The sequence below is a fragment of the Alexandromys fortis genome, unplaced genomic scaffold (genome assembly GCF_014885135.2).
Source record: "Alexandromys fortis isolate MF-2015 unplaced genomic scaffold, M_Fortis_MF-2015_v1.1 scaffold_257, whole genome shotgun sequence".
NCBI classification, from domain to species: domain Eukaryota; kingdom Metazoa; phylum Chordata; class Mammalia; order Rodentia; family Cricetidae; genus Alexandromys; species Alexandromys fortis.
In genome coordinates this window covers 1,084,088-1,098,989 of record NW_026068134.1, presented here as the reverse complement: position 1 = coordinate 1,098,989, position 14,902 = coordinate 1,084,088, and the positions used below count along the sequence as shown (strand labels likewise).

General features: G+C 42.7%; 1 protein-coding gene across 2 annotated transcripts in view; it reads left to right on the top strand.

The window, feature by feature from the left end:
- Positions 1-11,008, top strand: part of Kdm3a (lysine demethylase 3A) — a 43,318-nt gene extending 32,310 nt beyond the window's left edge. For both annotated transcript variants that reach the window (XM_050126429.1, XM_050126430.1), the window contains exons 16-26: positions 284-479; positions 2,129-2,301; positions 2,615-2,851; positions 3,774-3,945; positions 4,794-4,887; positions 5,492-5,622; positions 7,450-7,569; positions 7,658-7,797; positions 8,839-9,015; positions 9,101-9,235; positions 10,336-11,008. In XM_050126429.1, the coding sequence (XP_049982386.1) occupies positions 284-479; positions 2,129-2,301; positions 2,615-2,851; positions 3,774-3,945; positions 4,794-4,887; positions 5,492-5,622; positions 7,450-7,569; positions 7,658-7,797; positions 8,839-9,015; positions 9,101-9,235; positions 10,336-10,416 (1,656 nt within the window). In that variant the 3' untranslated portion in view covers positions 10,417-11,008. The remainder of the gene's footprint in view (positions 1-283; positions 480-2,128; positions 2,302-2,614; positions 2,852-3,773; positions 3,946-4,793; positions 4,888-5,491; positions 5,623-7,449; positions 7,570-7,657; positions 7,798-8,838; positions 9,016-9,100; positions 9,236-10,335) is intronic.
- Positions 11,009-14,902: the final 3,894 nt, after the last annotated feature.

Sequence of the window (14,902 nt, the reverse complement as noted above, 5' to 3'; positions counted from 1 at the left end):
GAGTGAGTGAGTGAGTGAGTGAGTGAGGCAATATCATAGCACGCTTGTTACCATAGCTTGTGTTTTCATTAGTAATACTAAAAAGCTAAAAATGAAAATCTCTGTCTTATCCTTACTGTTCTGTGTTATTACCGGAAGATTGCTACAGTCATAATAGCTGGGGCTATTAGGTGACTTTGTGTTAACTGTGTGTCTCTTACTGGCAGGCTGCTAGGGACAAAGGTATAAGAAAAGTAAGATGTCAATCTTTATTTTACACCTAATTCTCCTTTTACACTTACAGACATCCTTACCTGGAGAAAAACCATCTCTTGGAGCCATGCTCCAGCAGAGTTCCCCTGTGTTGGAGCCCACGACTGCGGGTGGGGAAGCAGCCTCCAGGGCAGCCAGCAGTGTGAAGCCTGCCTGCACCGCAACCACATCGCCGTTAAACTGGCTGGCTGACCTGACCAGTGGGAACGTCAACAAGGAAAATAAGGGTGAGCATTTCCTACCTTTTGGAGTACTTGAGTACCTTCAGAGAGACTGAGCAGCTAAAATTGCTGTGAGAGCCAGACTAGGAGTGCTGCAGCACGGAAAGTGTTCCCTGCTGTCGTCCAGGTACACGGCATCATCCCGGGAACTCAGGGAACTTAAGTTGAAATCATTTTGGCAAGAGTGGAGTGGTGCTGAGACTTGGTCATTACTATTGACATAGCTCTCACTTGTTAGTTTCCCCGTACCCAACAGTCCTGCCTCTTTCCTACAAATTTCTTTCAATGACTTTTTGTTTTGCGTCTGTTTACAGAGTTTAACTAGAGCTATTTTTCTAAATCATGAGCTTGAACCTGGCCAGCTCTCTAGTGTGTGCTCAGCTGGGCACCATGTCTCCCTCTATACTAGAATCTTTTAGTTCGCAGTGAGTGGCAGGCTCCTATTCACCGCCCCATCTCAGCCATAGCTAATTGTTAGGTGGGCTGATCTGTGTGGCCAGTGCCAGGAGTAGATGTAGGCTGTGGTTCACGGTCGTGGCTGTGTGTTTGTAGATGGCATTTCCCAGGCATTCTCCCTGTTTTCTGGTTCTTATATTCTTTATGCTTTTTATTCCTTCTGTATTTCCCGAGCCTTGAGTGACTGACTGTTCCCTTGTGTCTGTCTTAGTCTCCGTGTGCTGTCTCAGAATGGCTCAACATATCAGATAAAATTAGACAAGAATTTACGTAATTTTGCTTTCTGGTCAGGGAAAAATTGCAAGTGAGTTCTTTGATGCAGACATATTAAAATTTTTCTGACTCAGATTTGGTACCTTAAACAAAGGATTTGTATGAATGACCGTACTCAGATATGTACCAATAATTGAATATCTAAAAGTAGATAGTCGTGTGATGAGATGTTAAAAAAAAACAAGTTTAACACCTGTAATTTTTATGAAACTGAAATTAAGACTAGAAGAGACCATCATTTTAAGGGTTTCCCCAGCACAAATGCTTACACCAAGTGTTATAAATGATTTTGGGGGTGGGGGTGGGGAAATGTCTCACTATGTTATCCAGTTTGGTCTTCCATTCCTGAGCTTAGTTGATCCTTCTGCATCAGCCTCCTCAGTAGGTAGGACACTACAACTGTCTTGACTTGTTTTGAAGTTGTTTTAAGAGATTCTTTGTACTTGGGAATAAGATGAAGGTTCATACTGTTTTAAGCACTGTATTAGGAGTCCTGACCAGTGTGATAACACCATATACAATAATATTTTTAAAATACCATTTGTGATATTGGAGAGATGGCTTGGGAGTTCAGAGTGCTTGCTGCTCTTCCAGATAACCTGGGTTCAATTCCTAGCATCCACATATACTCAGAACTGTGTAATTTCCATCCCAGCATATCCAGCACCCTTTTCTAGCCTTCATGGGGATCAGAGCAGTCAAAAGACCCACCTCCATAAAATAAAAGTTAAAACACATACAATTTTCTGTTTTCCCCTGGGTTTTTTATACTGTTTTTAATTCTTAACTAACTCACAGTTTTATCCTTGTAGATTTTTTTTTGGTTTTAGGAGAGGAAGTTACATCCTGAAGTCATTCTGCTGATATTAGAGACTAACAGGAAGTTTGCCTTGAATGCACACCTGAATGTTTTATTTTTATTTTAGAAAAACAGCCAACTATGCCAGTTTTAAAGAATGAAATCAAATGCCTTCCATCCTTGCCCCCTCTGAACAAGTCCAGCACTGTCCTCCACACTTTTAACAGCACAATTTTGACACCAGTGAGCAACAATAATTCTGGTTTCCTTCGAAATCTCTTGAATTCCTCCACAGGAAAGGTATGTGCTTGTTTTATTGTTTGTACTGGTATGAAGTTGAGTAGAAGAGGTGGAGAGGCATTTATCACTGCCGGGCTTCACAACTCCAGGAGTGGGTGGGCGCTTGACTCTTTTTTGTTTGTTTGTTTGTTTTCATTTTCTTAAACCCAATTGTGTGAGTTGAGGGCTTGCCTCTTTGTTCTGATTTGGTCTAATTTGGTTCTGATTTGGTCTCTTGTGGATATGTGTTATGTGCTCATTGTACCATTATTGAGATGGGTTTTCAACAGTAGAGAATGGCATATTTAAGATTTGTGCTCTATATCAAATTCAGACAGAAAATGGACTAAAAAACACACCCAAAATCCTTGATGACATCTTTGCCTCTTTGGTGCAAAACAAGACTTCTTCTGACTTATCCAAGAGGCCTCAAGGACTGACAATCAAGCCCAGCATTCTTGGCTTTGAGACTCCTCACTATTGGCTCTGTGATAACCGCCTCCTGTGCTTGCAAGATCCCAACAATAAGAGCAATTGGAATGTGTTTAGGGAGTGCTGGAAACAAGGGCAGGTAATACTGGCCCTCTCCCTCTCCGGTTCTTTAGCAGAGTTCTGCTAATCCCATCCCTGTCCTCACTTCCCTCCTGGGTGGTTTTTATTTTCTCTCCTGTCCTTGTACTTATTTGGGGTGGATGGAATTAGGGCTGGCTGTGGCTGTTTCTTACTTTGTATAAACTGGCTCAACTGCACTCTACCCACTCAGAATATGGTTGCTTTCAGCCAGCCATTTCTTGGGTTTGATGAGAGAGACAGGCCTGAGTGATCTTATGTTGTCAACCTCAGCAGTGCATGTGCAAGTGACTAAGATGCTGTTGGGACTGGAAGGATTTGACAAATGCAGTTTGAAAAGAAAATCCCTTCCTGCTTTCATGGACTAAAACTGTGCTGGAGCTGGGAGATGTCAGTGGTTAAGAGCTGCTGGGCTTGCAGAGGGCCCGAGTTACTTCCCAGAACCCATGTTTTACTTGCCTGTGTCATCATCTTCTAGCCTCCAAGTGCACCTAAACACAGATGGCAAGACATACACAGAGGCACACAGGTATCCATATAAATAAAAAGGCAGTTCTGCGTGGACCACAGCCATGTAATGTTATCTTGGAATTGGTGTGTCATTTTCTGATGGGCCTGCTGTCAAGGACAGCACTGTTGGCTGACCCAGTTACTATGATCACTGCCTTGAGGGTAACACTTTTTGGCCTAAATATCATATTCATACACACCCAACATGGTTGTGCCTAGGAGGGCATCAAAAAAGTGATCCTTTCCCCTAACAGCAAAATAGTCCAGGATTATTACACACCCTGAGAGCAAAGCAGGAGGGTAGTGAGGCTCCAGCACTGTGGAAGCTAGAGGACTTAGCTGTCATTGCAGCAGCTGAGAGTGAGGACGAGCTGCTCAAAGAGCAGACTGACATCTTCTCCTCTTTCCTTTAGCCAGTGATGGTGTCAGGAGTGCACCATAAATTAAACACTGAACTCTGGAAACCTGAGTCCTTTAGGAAAGAGTTTGGTGAGCAAGAAGTGGACCTAGTCAATTGTAGGACCAATGAAATCATCACGGGAGCCACAGTAGGAGACTTCTGGGATGGATTTGAAGATGTTCCAAGTATGTATTAAAGGTCTTTGAAGGAGGTTGAGGATGTGTAAAGAGGGGATGCAGGATAGCAGGAGCGAAGGATTCAGGACTTCACAATTAGCTGTATCTCTGTTCTCCTTGTTTTTACAAAGTTTCTGCATTTGAACTGGCGTGTTGGCCTGAGACTGGTGGTGCCACTAGTGTAAGAGCAGTTCTGACTGTACCTGCTCTGTGGAGTCCAGAAGGTGGGGCAGAGAGGACAGTAATGGCCTTCTTGTCCCTGGACCAAAAGGAGATGATCCCAACCTCTTTCTGAGTAAAACAAGCTGTTTCTGTTTCATGCTGACTTTAGGAGATTGGTTTTGAGTCCCATCCTACCCTCCTCCAGTTCCTCCAGGGTTCTGATGGTGTGGGATGGTGATGGGCGATACTCACAACACTGCAGAAGCAAAACCAGGGTTCCAGGAACAAGTTTTGTGGGTTCAAAAACAGGAACCCAGTAGACCTTAATTAGCAACCTTTATTTTGCTATATCCACAGTACCGCCTTTTGGAGGGGGGGCATTGAGACAGGGTCTCTCTCTCTCTCTCTCTCTGTAGCTTTTGACTGTCTTGGAACTTGCTCTGTAGACCAGGCTGGTCTTGAACTCACGGAGGCCTGCCTACCTCTGTCTCCCAAGTGCTGGGATTAAAGGTGTTTGCCACTACCACCTGGCCAGCTTTATTTCTTGATGCCATAAAAATAGTTAGCAATTGGTGGGAAGGAGAGAGCAGAGTTGTACAGATAAAATTCTTTATTTGCAATATTAAGGTATAAACTAACTTGTCTTTTTTTAAATTTCTGAATTATGAATAACAATTTTTCTGATTAATCTAAAGATCGTTTGAAAAACGAAAAAGAAAAAGAACCGATGGTATTGAAACTTAAGGACTGGCCACCAGGAGAAGACTTCAGAGATATGATGCCTTCCAGGTATGGCTTCAGGTGTGGCTGAGCTAACTCTGTCCTTCGCTTGGTAATACACACTCTCTGGTAGTGGGAAGGTAGTTTTTAAGAGGTGGAAGACAGCCTCCTGGTTTTGTTGGTTCTGATGTTTTCACATTGTATCCATACCCTTTTTATGTATGCTTATTTTAAAATGAAATGGAAAGGGTAATGACTTTATTTCTGGCTAATGGTGGTCTGCATATTTAATAAGGGAGTGCCCTGCCCTCCTCTACAAGCTGGTTTTCAGGCTTCCTGGGATTACACACCAGAGCTTGCTCACTAACCACTAAGACATGTGAATTGGTAGATCCAAAGGAGACTCATGACTAAGGAGTAAAGTGTCACCCGAGTGCTAGCTCCCCTCAGCAAGTATATGTCATCTCTAGTGCCTGCAACATTCCAGATCATTTTGACACATCAGTGCCTCGGGAAAGATGACATCTGTCCGTGACCACTGTAGTTCTAAACACCAGGGCTAGCCATGTCTCCCAGATGTGCCCTTTTTTGTAAAGAGGGGACAAAAGAAGTCCTAGAGTACTAGAGTAGAAAAGGAACCTTGCTTTGAAAAATTCTTGGTTTCTTGTTCTAGATTTGATGATCTGATGGCCAACATTCCACTGCCCGAGTACACCAGGCGAGATGGCAAACTGAACCTGGCCTCTAGACTGCCAAACTACTTTGTACGGCCAGACCTGGGCCCCAAGATGTACAATGCTTATGGTAAGAAGGAAATAGTAATTGAGCATCATGGTAATAAAACAAGGTGTTTGTAAAAATGCTTAGAGAACAGCTGGACATTCTCTCTCTCTCTGTCACGCGTATATGAATTTGCTTTTCACAGCTGCAGATTGCAATTTTATGTTTTTCTGTCTTCAACATCTAACTTTAATTGCAGAAATTTCATTTTGTGTGGTCATTTCAATCTTGGTGGAGATCTAGGTCAGTTTTGCTAGCTTTTTTTAACTCTTAGTATTTTTAACGTTTGCTACTTAAGTGCAGAGTACTTAAAGTACTCTGTTCTGTGTGTGTCTGCTTTGCAGACGCCATGACACTGTAGAAGTATGTGAGGTTTCAAGATCAGGTTGGTTGAAGTATTTTAGTAGCAGATAGATGTGTTCCTCCCAGACACCAATAGGTGGCAGTGTCTGTAAAAGCTTTCCATAGGGAAAAACTGAGACTCCTTATGATTTGGAGGGAGAGATTGTTGTGTAATCCTGGTTCCGTCTGAGCTGAGGCTGCCTCTGTGAGGAGTCGGGTTGTTTCAGTAATAGTAGCCCATGACTGGAAAGGCTATGTCAAGAAGGAGTTAGTTTATTTTGTTGCAACCCTTACTTTTACCCAGTATTGCACAGCTCAAAATAGCCGGCAGTCCCCAGCTACCATTCTCTTTGGACGCTTTTCCTTCCGGCTCTACCCTAAGTCTCTTGTCCCTAGTCACTATCTTTGAGGTCTATGCTTATCATTCTCTCGTATTTATAATTCTATAAAATAGATTTCTGGAGCTAGAGAATTGGCTCCGTGGTTAGGAGTGTTCCCTGCTGCCCTTCCAGAGGGATCAGTTCCCAGCACCCATGTCATTAGCTCACACTGCCTATAACTTCAGCTCCAGAGAATCTTTTGACCTCTGACCTCTGTGGGTACATGCACACATGTGACATACACACAACACAAACCCATAGACACAGAAAAAATGTTTTAAAGATAGTGGATCTATTTTGGCATAGTATTGTGTATGCCCTGCCTTTAAGCTTTATGTTAAGTAGAATCTGACTTTTAAAATACTCTTTTCATGTGGTCATATATAACTTTCATCTTATTTTTAGCTTGAAAGAGCATTTTAAACCTATGTTTTGTGGTGGTTTTTTTTTTTTTTTTTTTTTTTAACCATAGAACTATCTTTAAAGTAATTGAAAACTCCAGTGTTTAAAGCAGGGCCCGTCTGTTCATGCTGCAGTGTAAACCCAGATCAGCTGTTTATGATCGTCTCATTGTGTCTTCCCTTCCTATTGGTCCTCAGCATTTTAAAGCCCTTCTCAGATAGCCAGGGCTTTCCTGTTCTCAGGGCTGGTGTTTCTGCACGGTGCACAAAACAAAGTGTAGCTGGGTTCTGCGGTACCAGGTTGGTGTGAACCACTGTCCCTCAGCTGGAGCCTCCCTCAAATGACAGCCACCAAGAAGCCAGAAATGAAACCTTTCTGATGCTGCAGGCCTGTGCCTGCCATACTTAGAGGAGAATCCTTGTGTCAGAAGTGTCCAGTGGCCACTGAGCAGGGGAGTTTTCTTGGGTGGCCACACTGTGAGTGCTGCAGGGAACTCTGTGTGCTGGGCAGTGTTCCCTCTGACCTAGTGGCGCTTCCTGACCTTGCACTGTATGTGGACTCCGAGTGAGCTTAATGATGGCTTTTGTCGTTGAGCCAGAGCTTGCCCTTAGCTGCTTCTGGAAGCATCCTTTGAGCAGATCTTACCTGCAGATCTTCACTACTCGGACTCCTCGCTCATGTTCTTGGTTCCGAGTGCCTGATGCACTTGGGCATTTTATCTTCACAGGATTGATCACCCCAGAAGATCGAAAATATGGGACCACAAATCTTCATTTAGATGTATCTGATGCAGCTAATGTTATGGTTTATGTGGGAATTCCCAAAGGACAGTGTGAGCAGGAAGAAGGTAAGATCTGAAACATGGAAGCTGGGCCTCTACTGTCTTACTGTCTGTTCTAGGACCTGTGGTTCACACCTGCTTTCTCTTGTTCTAGAAGTCCTTAGAACCATCCAAGATGGAGATTCTGATGAACTCACAATCAAACGATTTATTGAAGGAAAAGAGAAACCGGGAGCCCTCTGGCACATATATGCTGCCAAGGACACGGAGAAGATAAGAGAATTCCTTAAAAAGGTATGCTTCTTCTTATCCTGTGGCACGCGAAGAGAGTATAAGAATAGGAATAGTATAAATTACCACATGATGCAAATCCATATCAACTGGATGGGCTGTCAGTGGTTGCTAAGAGACCGGGATTCTAAAAAGGGAGGTCTTGTCTTCTGTATTTGTTTCCTATTGTAATGCACTTGAGTTTTGTTGTCTTCAGTTGAGGTCATCAGATTATCACCTTGCATTTTTTTTTTTAATATTGCTCTGAAAATAGGGGCATTTCATTAGTTCATCTTTCAGCCATGGGCCCCAAACTCTCCTGTTCTCAGTGATTTACTAAAGTCTCTGTTGGTTTTGTTCTCAGTTGGTGAGCGACCCTGCTTTAGAGGGCAGCAGGAGTTGGGAGGACTCAGTGTCGCTGTGGTTGCGGGATGTGATGTGCAGGCTTCTGGACAGATAGAGCTTTCTCTCTTCAACTCATGCAGTGTTGAGGCCCTTGTTGCAAACCAGGGCTGATCTTCTCTAGTCATACTTGAGTCAGAGGAATAACATTCCTAGCCCATCTGTGGTCCTGACACCAAGTAGGTTCTTTAATGGCCAGTTACTAGAAATGGAGTATTTCTGTTGAAGACGGACTCTTTGACCTACTGGTCACATGTTCCCTTGATAATGTATGCTTTTCCAGACACTGGATGTGGAATAAAGAAGTTTAGTCTGTATCTTTGAGACTGTTTCATAATTCAGATGGTTTTAAGTGCATATGGACCTTCAATAAGTATAAGACAAGTTGGTTCATAAGGAATCTTATTTACATTTAAAAATTGGATCTAAAATATTGTCGAAGAGTGTATCTAGACCGTAGGAAACAGTAGCAGGCAGGCTAGGTTTCCTTTGTGATTCTCTTGATTCATGTTGTTCACGTGTTCTAGTGCGGTTTCTGCCGGTGGGAACATCACGTGACGGCAGCCCAATGTGTTTATTGACTGCTTGTGTTTTGGGAAGGGGTAACACCCTCTTTGGTTCTTGGCATCTGCTAAGTCACATGCTATTTTTAACGTGTTGTAGGTATCCGAAGAGCAGGGTCAAGAAAATCCTGCAGACCATGACCCTATTCATGATCAGAGCTGGTATTTAGACCGATCACTAAGAAAACGCCTTTATCAAGAGTATGGAGTTCAAGGTTGGGCTATTGTACAATTTCTTGGAGATGTGGTATTTATCCCAGCAGGAGCTCCACATCAGGTCAGAACCAGTTATTAATTCCTATTTATTGTGTTTCTACTATGAACTTGTGGGTTTGTTACAGCTGTGGCTTGGTGTTTTTCAGGTTCATAACTTATACAGCTGTATCAAAGTGGCCGAAGACTTTGTTTCTCCAGAGCATGTTAAACACTGCTTCTGGCTCACTCAGGAATTCCGTTATTTGTCGCAGACTCATACCAACCATGAAGATAAACTGCAGGTAAAAATAGCTCCGACTCCTGGCATTTGCTGCCTATGGCTTCATAACCCAGTAGTCTGTTCTTGGCCATATCACAGAACAGTGACGTAGCTTGCTCTCTAGTGAGTGACAGAGCCACAAGCTCAGAAGGAAGCCTCACCCTTATCATATTGCTTAGGCACTGAGAGTTTTTAGTGCTGATGATGAAGGCTTTTGCTCCCTGGCTTAGCCACTAGCAAGGGTCTCGAACACAATGCCTGGCATTTAGTGCTGTGGTGTTTTTTGTCTTGTGCAATAGAGCAGGACTGAATGGACACTGGGGTCAGAAGGTGTTGAGGGAGCTGCGGGCCTCTTCCCACAGCCTGGCTCTGGCCGCCTGGCTAGCTTATACCCCTAAATAACAACACACAAATTGTATTCTTTTAAACACTGCTTGGCCCATTATATCTAGCCTCTTCTCGGCTAACTCTCACACCTGGACTAGCTCATTTCTAATCATGTGTGTAGCACCCCAAGGTGCGCTTACCGGGAAGATTCTAGCCTATGTCCATCCTGGGTCGGAGCTTCATCGCGTCTGCCCCAGAGAGGAGAGGAAATGGCATCTTACCTCACTTCCTCTTCCTCCCAGCATTCTGTTCTGTTTACTCCACCCACCTATGTTCTAACCTATGAGGCCAAGCAGTTTCTTTATTAATTAACCAATGACCTTCCTCCATCAAGAAGGGGGTGTTTTCAGAGACCTGGTTTGAGTAGTGGCTTACACATACTATTTTGGGTCATACCTGCAGTCAGTCCTAGCTACTCTAATCTAGAGGCTGGAGGAAGACTGGAGGGTTTGAAGCCACCCTGAACTACACAGCAAGATCACACTTCAAACCAAATTAACAGTGAATTAATGCATATTGCTTCATATTTGAAAACTACAGTAATTATTAATTAGTCTTATTGAGCAAAACCAGTTAAGAGCTTTGTAAGTTCTCCAGAGAAGGCTTGCATTCTGTGTGGCTACTGGTCTCCAGGAGGCAGGTCCTTGGCATTCTATGTTGTGTATGGCAGTGTTATTCTTAGTGAGGGAGTTTCAGTTTAATGAAGCAGTCATTTTTTTTCTCTCATTTCTTTAGGTGAAGAATGTTATCTACCATGCAGTGAAGGATGCAGTTGCTATGCTGAAAGCCAGTGAAGCCAGTTTGGGCAAACCTTAGCTCCTGACATTGGAGATGATTATTGGCAGCTGATCAAACTCTTCAGGCATGCTTCCTGTGGACTTTGAGACTTCATGTTACCTCATCTTTTTTAAAGTACACCCGACTTGCAAGGGTACTGTCTCTAATGTATATTTCTAGTGTTTACAGACACTAAGTGTGTATATGTAGTAACTATTTACAGACCATGCATCCTTATACTGTGACTTCACCTAGTGCAGATCTTCTACCTAGCTGAAGACCTGTTGGCTCTGAAACAGTACTTGCAGTTATTTCCCAGCTGTTTGTTTGGACAGCTCATTCAAATGGAATTTTTAACTACTAGGGATTACTGCTATGTTTAATGGGATTTTATTTTATTTTATGCCCGTTGGAAACCCTCCCCCACCCACTAGGGTCCAGAAGAACAATGGAGGAAATGACAGCTAATGGTGCAGTTCTAAATGTATTGTGTAGGACTGGCATTATATAGCAGAAATAACTACTGTATAATTGTTAGGGTTAACCATCTTTAGTTAATGGAATTTTAATTTAAATGAAGCTTTGCTAATTTTAAGTGGTAAGCATTTTGCATTAAAATATTCATATAATACTTTGGCTTGGTTCACTTGGCCTTTTTCTGTGTTTGCATACCTTCTAGAAAATGTAGGCTTAAAATATTGGCACAGGAGCCTTTCTTAAAAGCAAAGATCCTAGGGAGTCATCGTTAAGAAACGAAGTGACTAATAACACAGTGCTGATCTGTCCTGCTTCTGTGAAGAGCCACCACATTTCAAAGTGGGAACTAACCACAACCCAAATAGTGACTGGGAGCTAGCTGGTCCTGTGTGTACAGAGGAGGAGGAGCAATGCTGGGCGGGTCAGGACAGTTGCACCCGACATCCTCATCTCCATGATGGGGGAGCATTGGTGGTGAAGATTCTTCCCTGTGGTTAATCTGTTCATCAGTGACAGTAGACAAGCCTGGAGTGCAGGCGTTAAACCTGTGAGCTGAGTAGGAGGTCAGTAAGGAACTTCTAAGTCTGTAGGAAAGGTTTTCTGAGAATTTCTTCCAAGCTCTTATAGATTGGGATTTAGAATGTGCATTGTTTCTTAGAAACCAGCCATGCCAAAACAATAGTGAGGAAGCCACATTCAAGCCTTCTGTAACAGGATCCTATACAGAATTACAGTTACTCAGAGCTGAAATTCTAACAGCTACAAAAGGCAAACGCCAACAAGAACTGTCACATCCTCCTATATCCCTGAAAAGTTAGAAATTCTGGAAGGAGCTAGTCTGAAATCTTGAGTATAGGAAAGTGTCTAAGTAATGTCAGAATGACCAGGTTTGGAAAAAATCTGCATTTAACTTAAAATGCATCAGGATGCATTTAGAAAGTCAGTGTGAGAGGTGGCGGGATGGCTCAGTAGTTAGATGAAGCTGTTTCTCAGAATGCATTAGAGTAGGAAGGAAACCAACTCCAGTTGTCCTCTGGCTGCTTCACACATGCCCCGTGCCAGTTAAGACAATAATAAAAAACAGCGGTCTGTGAACTAGATCATGGAGGAAAAAAACAATGTGACAGGACACTGAACATCAGAAAACATAAAGATGCCAATTAATATGAAGGACACAGAAAAATGTTTAGTTGTTCAGAGGTACCAGTTTCCCATATTTGACATGTCAATTAATATGAAGGACACAGAAAAATGTTTAGTTGTTCAGAGGTACCAGTTTCCCATATTTGACATGTCATCAAATTGAGAAACCCAAGTAAACATGTGAAGATACATTTTTAAAATGTAGCAGTAAGTTACTACTAGGAGACTGGGGAAAGAGCTGTGTCTGTGAGTTTAGGTCCCAACATAAACAAAAACCTGGACATGGCAGTCTGACTGCAGCCTAACCAGCTGCTAAGCCTCAAGTTCAGTGAGATACTCATGACAGAAAGTAATTCAGAACACACTGGATGTATGACGACATCGAAAGAAGAGATATGGGGGCCAGAAAGCACGTGTTTGCAGAGGGCCCCAACGGTTGCCTACAGCTGTCCGTAACGAGATCCAGGACTCTGATGCCATCTTTCCAGTCTCCACAGGCATCTGGCATGCACACTGCAGACAGAACACACATGCACGTGAAATAATAATTTACTTTTTAATCAGACACTTTTAAATTTAAAAATGAAGTGATAGAGAACAATTAAGGAAAACACCCAACATTGACTTTGCATCCACACATGCAGGAGCGTGTACTTAACACTACATAAAATAACTGTAACCTGAAAATGGTTCCCTAATGATGCCCCACTGTACTTTTCAATTTTATAATTTTCTAAGTATAGCCATTCAGTAGAAACCGTGCTTCAAATGTTAGTAAGTGGAGTAACATAACTAAAGCCATTGAAATCAGAATGGAAGAGAAGTATTTGGAACTGAAATAGGAAAGTTCAACTCACGATAAACAATGATTCAGTTAAAACAGTACCAAGAATTTCTAACATGAATTACCCGGACTGCTCCACAGAAACAGAACTAACAATATACAGGTTAAGGGGGGATTTATTAGTCTGGCTTACAGGCTGTAGTCCTGCAGTTCAACAGTGGCTGTCTTGTGACTAGAAGGAATTTAGTTGTTCATCCATGAGGCTGGATACCTCTGCAGTCACAGTATGGGGCTGAGTCCTAGAGAATTCCTGGAGCGTTGCTGGACCCCAGTGCTCGCTGGAATGCTGAAGAAACTGGATATAACACTGGCCTCAGCAATGGGACATGGACTTGCCAGTGAGACTGAGCCCACATGGGAGAAGCAAAGCCATGTTCTGTATCTTTATTTGGGCTGCCCATCAAAAGGTGTGATAGAGATTTTGGGTGGGCCTTCCTGCTTCAGATAATCTCAGGAAATCCCTCAGGCCAGCCCAGCAACCTGGGTTTTAGCTGACTTAAGATTTGCCTTCACATTCATATGAGAAGACTTCACCAAACTTGGCAAAATAGTTATTAATGATATAACTAAAAGTAAGAAATGTGTTGTTTGCAAAGATTAAAAATTAAACCTCAGCCAGGGTTTTAAACCTCAGCCAGGTGGTGGTGGCACAGGCCTTTAATCACAGGACTCAGGAGGCATAGGCAGGAGAATCTCTATGATTTCGAGGCCAGCCTGGTCTACAAAAGAGCTAGTTTCCAGGACAGGCTCAGAAGCTACAGAGAAACCCTGTCTCACAAATAAATAAATAAATAATTTCTAAAGACTGGCTTTTTAAAAAGTGACAATCTTGTGCTTCTATGAATAAAAGTAAAGAGATGCTGGAGACAGCCTGGTAGGTGTGCTTGTCTTGCACAAGGCCCTTCAGTACAGCTACTCTCTATGGCGGTCTCTCTTGACCCAGTCACACCAGTGACTCAAAAGAACAGGGACTTGCTGGAGGAGCAGGTGTGGATGAAGATGGAGCTACTACTGACCCAATAATCTCAAGACTCAGAAGCCACAAAAATGGCAGGTTAAGTTGATGCTCTGAATTGAGGGAAAGTGCTTGTAGAAAATACATACAAGCCTAAACCCATTTATTTACTTTTGTAAAGAGATGATATTTTGTAAAAATATTATTTTGTAAAGAATATTTAAAGAACTAACTCAGAAAAATACAGTGATCAGGAGAAAAATGACCAAAACAGAACTGACTCAAAGCTGACTAAATGTGTTCTCTACTTCTCAAAGATAGCCTCGACTGGCCTTTAGCTCACATCCACCCACCTCTGCCTGCCAAGTGCTGAGATTAAGTGTGAGCCGTCATATTGGTTACTGTGTTCTCTAGCTGGGCACTTTATAAAGAACAGGGTTATTTAGATCAGTTTTGGAGCATGGCCTCTGATTACAGGCTCCTGGTAGGTGGCAGCCATGACAGCGCAGTGCATGAAGAAGGAGAGAATGGGGGCCAAAGCCAGGGAGAAAGACAACGCAGACAAGCCTCTCGGAAGCCCTGTGGACTTGAGGCCAATCTCACATGCAAAGAATAAGAAGAAAATTAAGTCAGCACTACTCTTAAGAATACAAACAAAAACTCATAGGTGAGAAATATTGAGAAGTTCAAATGCAACCAAAATGGGAGGGCAGATGTGCATAATCAGCCTGATACTAGACTATCTACATAAATTAGTTTTCTTTTCTTTCCTTTTTTTTTTTTTTTTTTTTTTTTTTTTTTTTTTTTTTTTTTTTTACCATAGAACTATCTTTAAAGTAATTGAAAACTCCAGTGTTTAAAGCAGGGCCCGTCTGTTCATGCTGCAGTGTAAACCCAGATCAGCTGTTTATGATCGTCTCATTGTGTCTTCCCTTCCTATTGGTCCTCAGCATTTTAAAGCCCTTCTCAGATAGCCAGGGCTTTCCTGTTCTCAGGGCTGGTGTTTCTGCACGGTGCACAAAACAAAGTGTAGCTGGGTTCTGCGGTACCAGGTTGGTGTGAACCACTGTCCCTCAGCTGGAGCCTCCCTCAAATGACAGCCACCA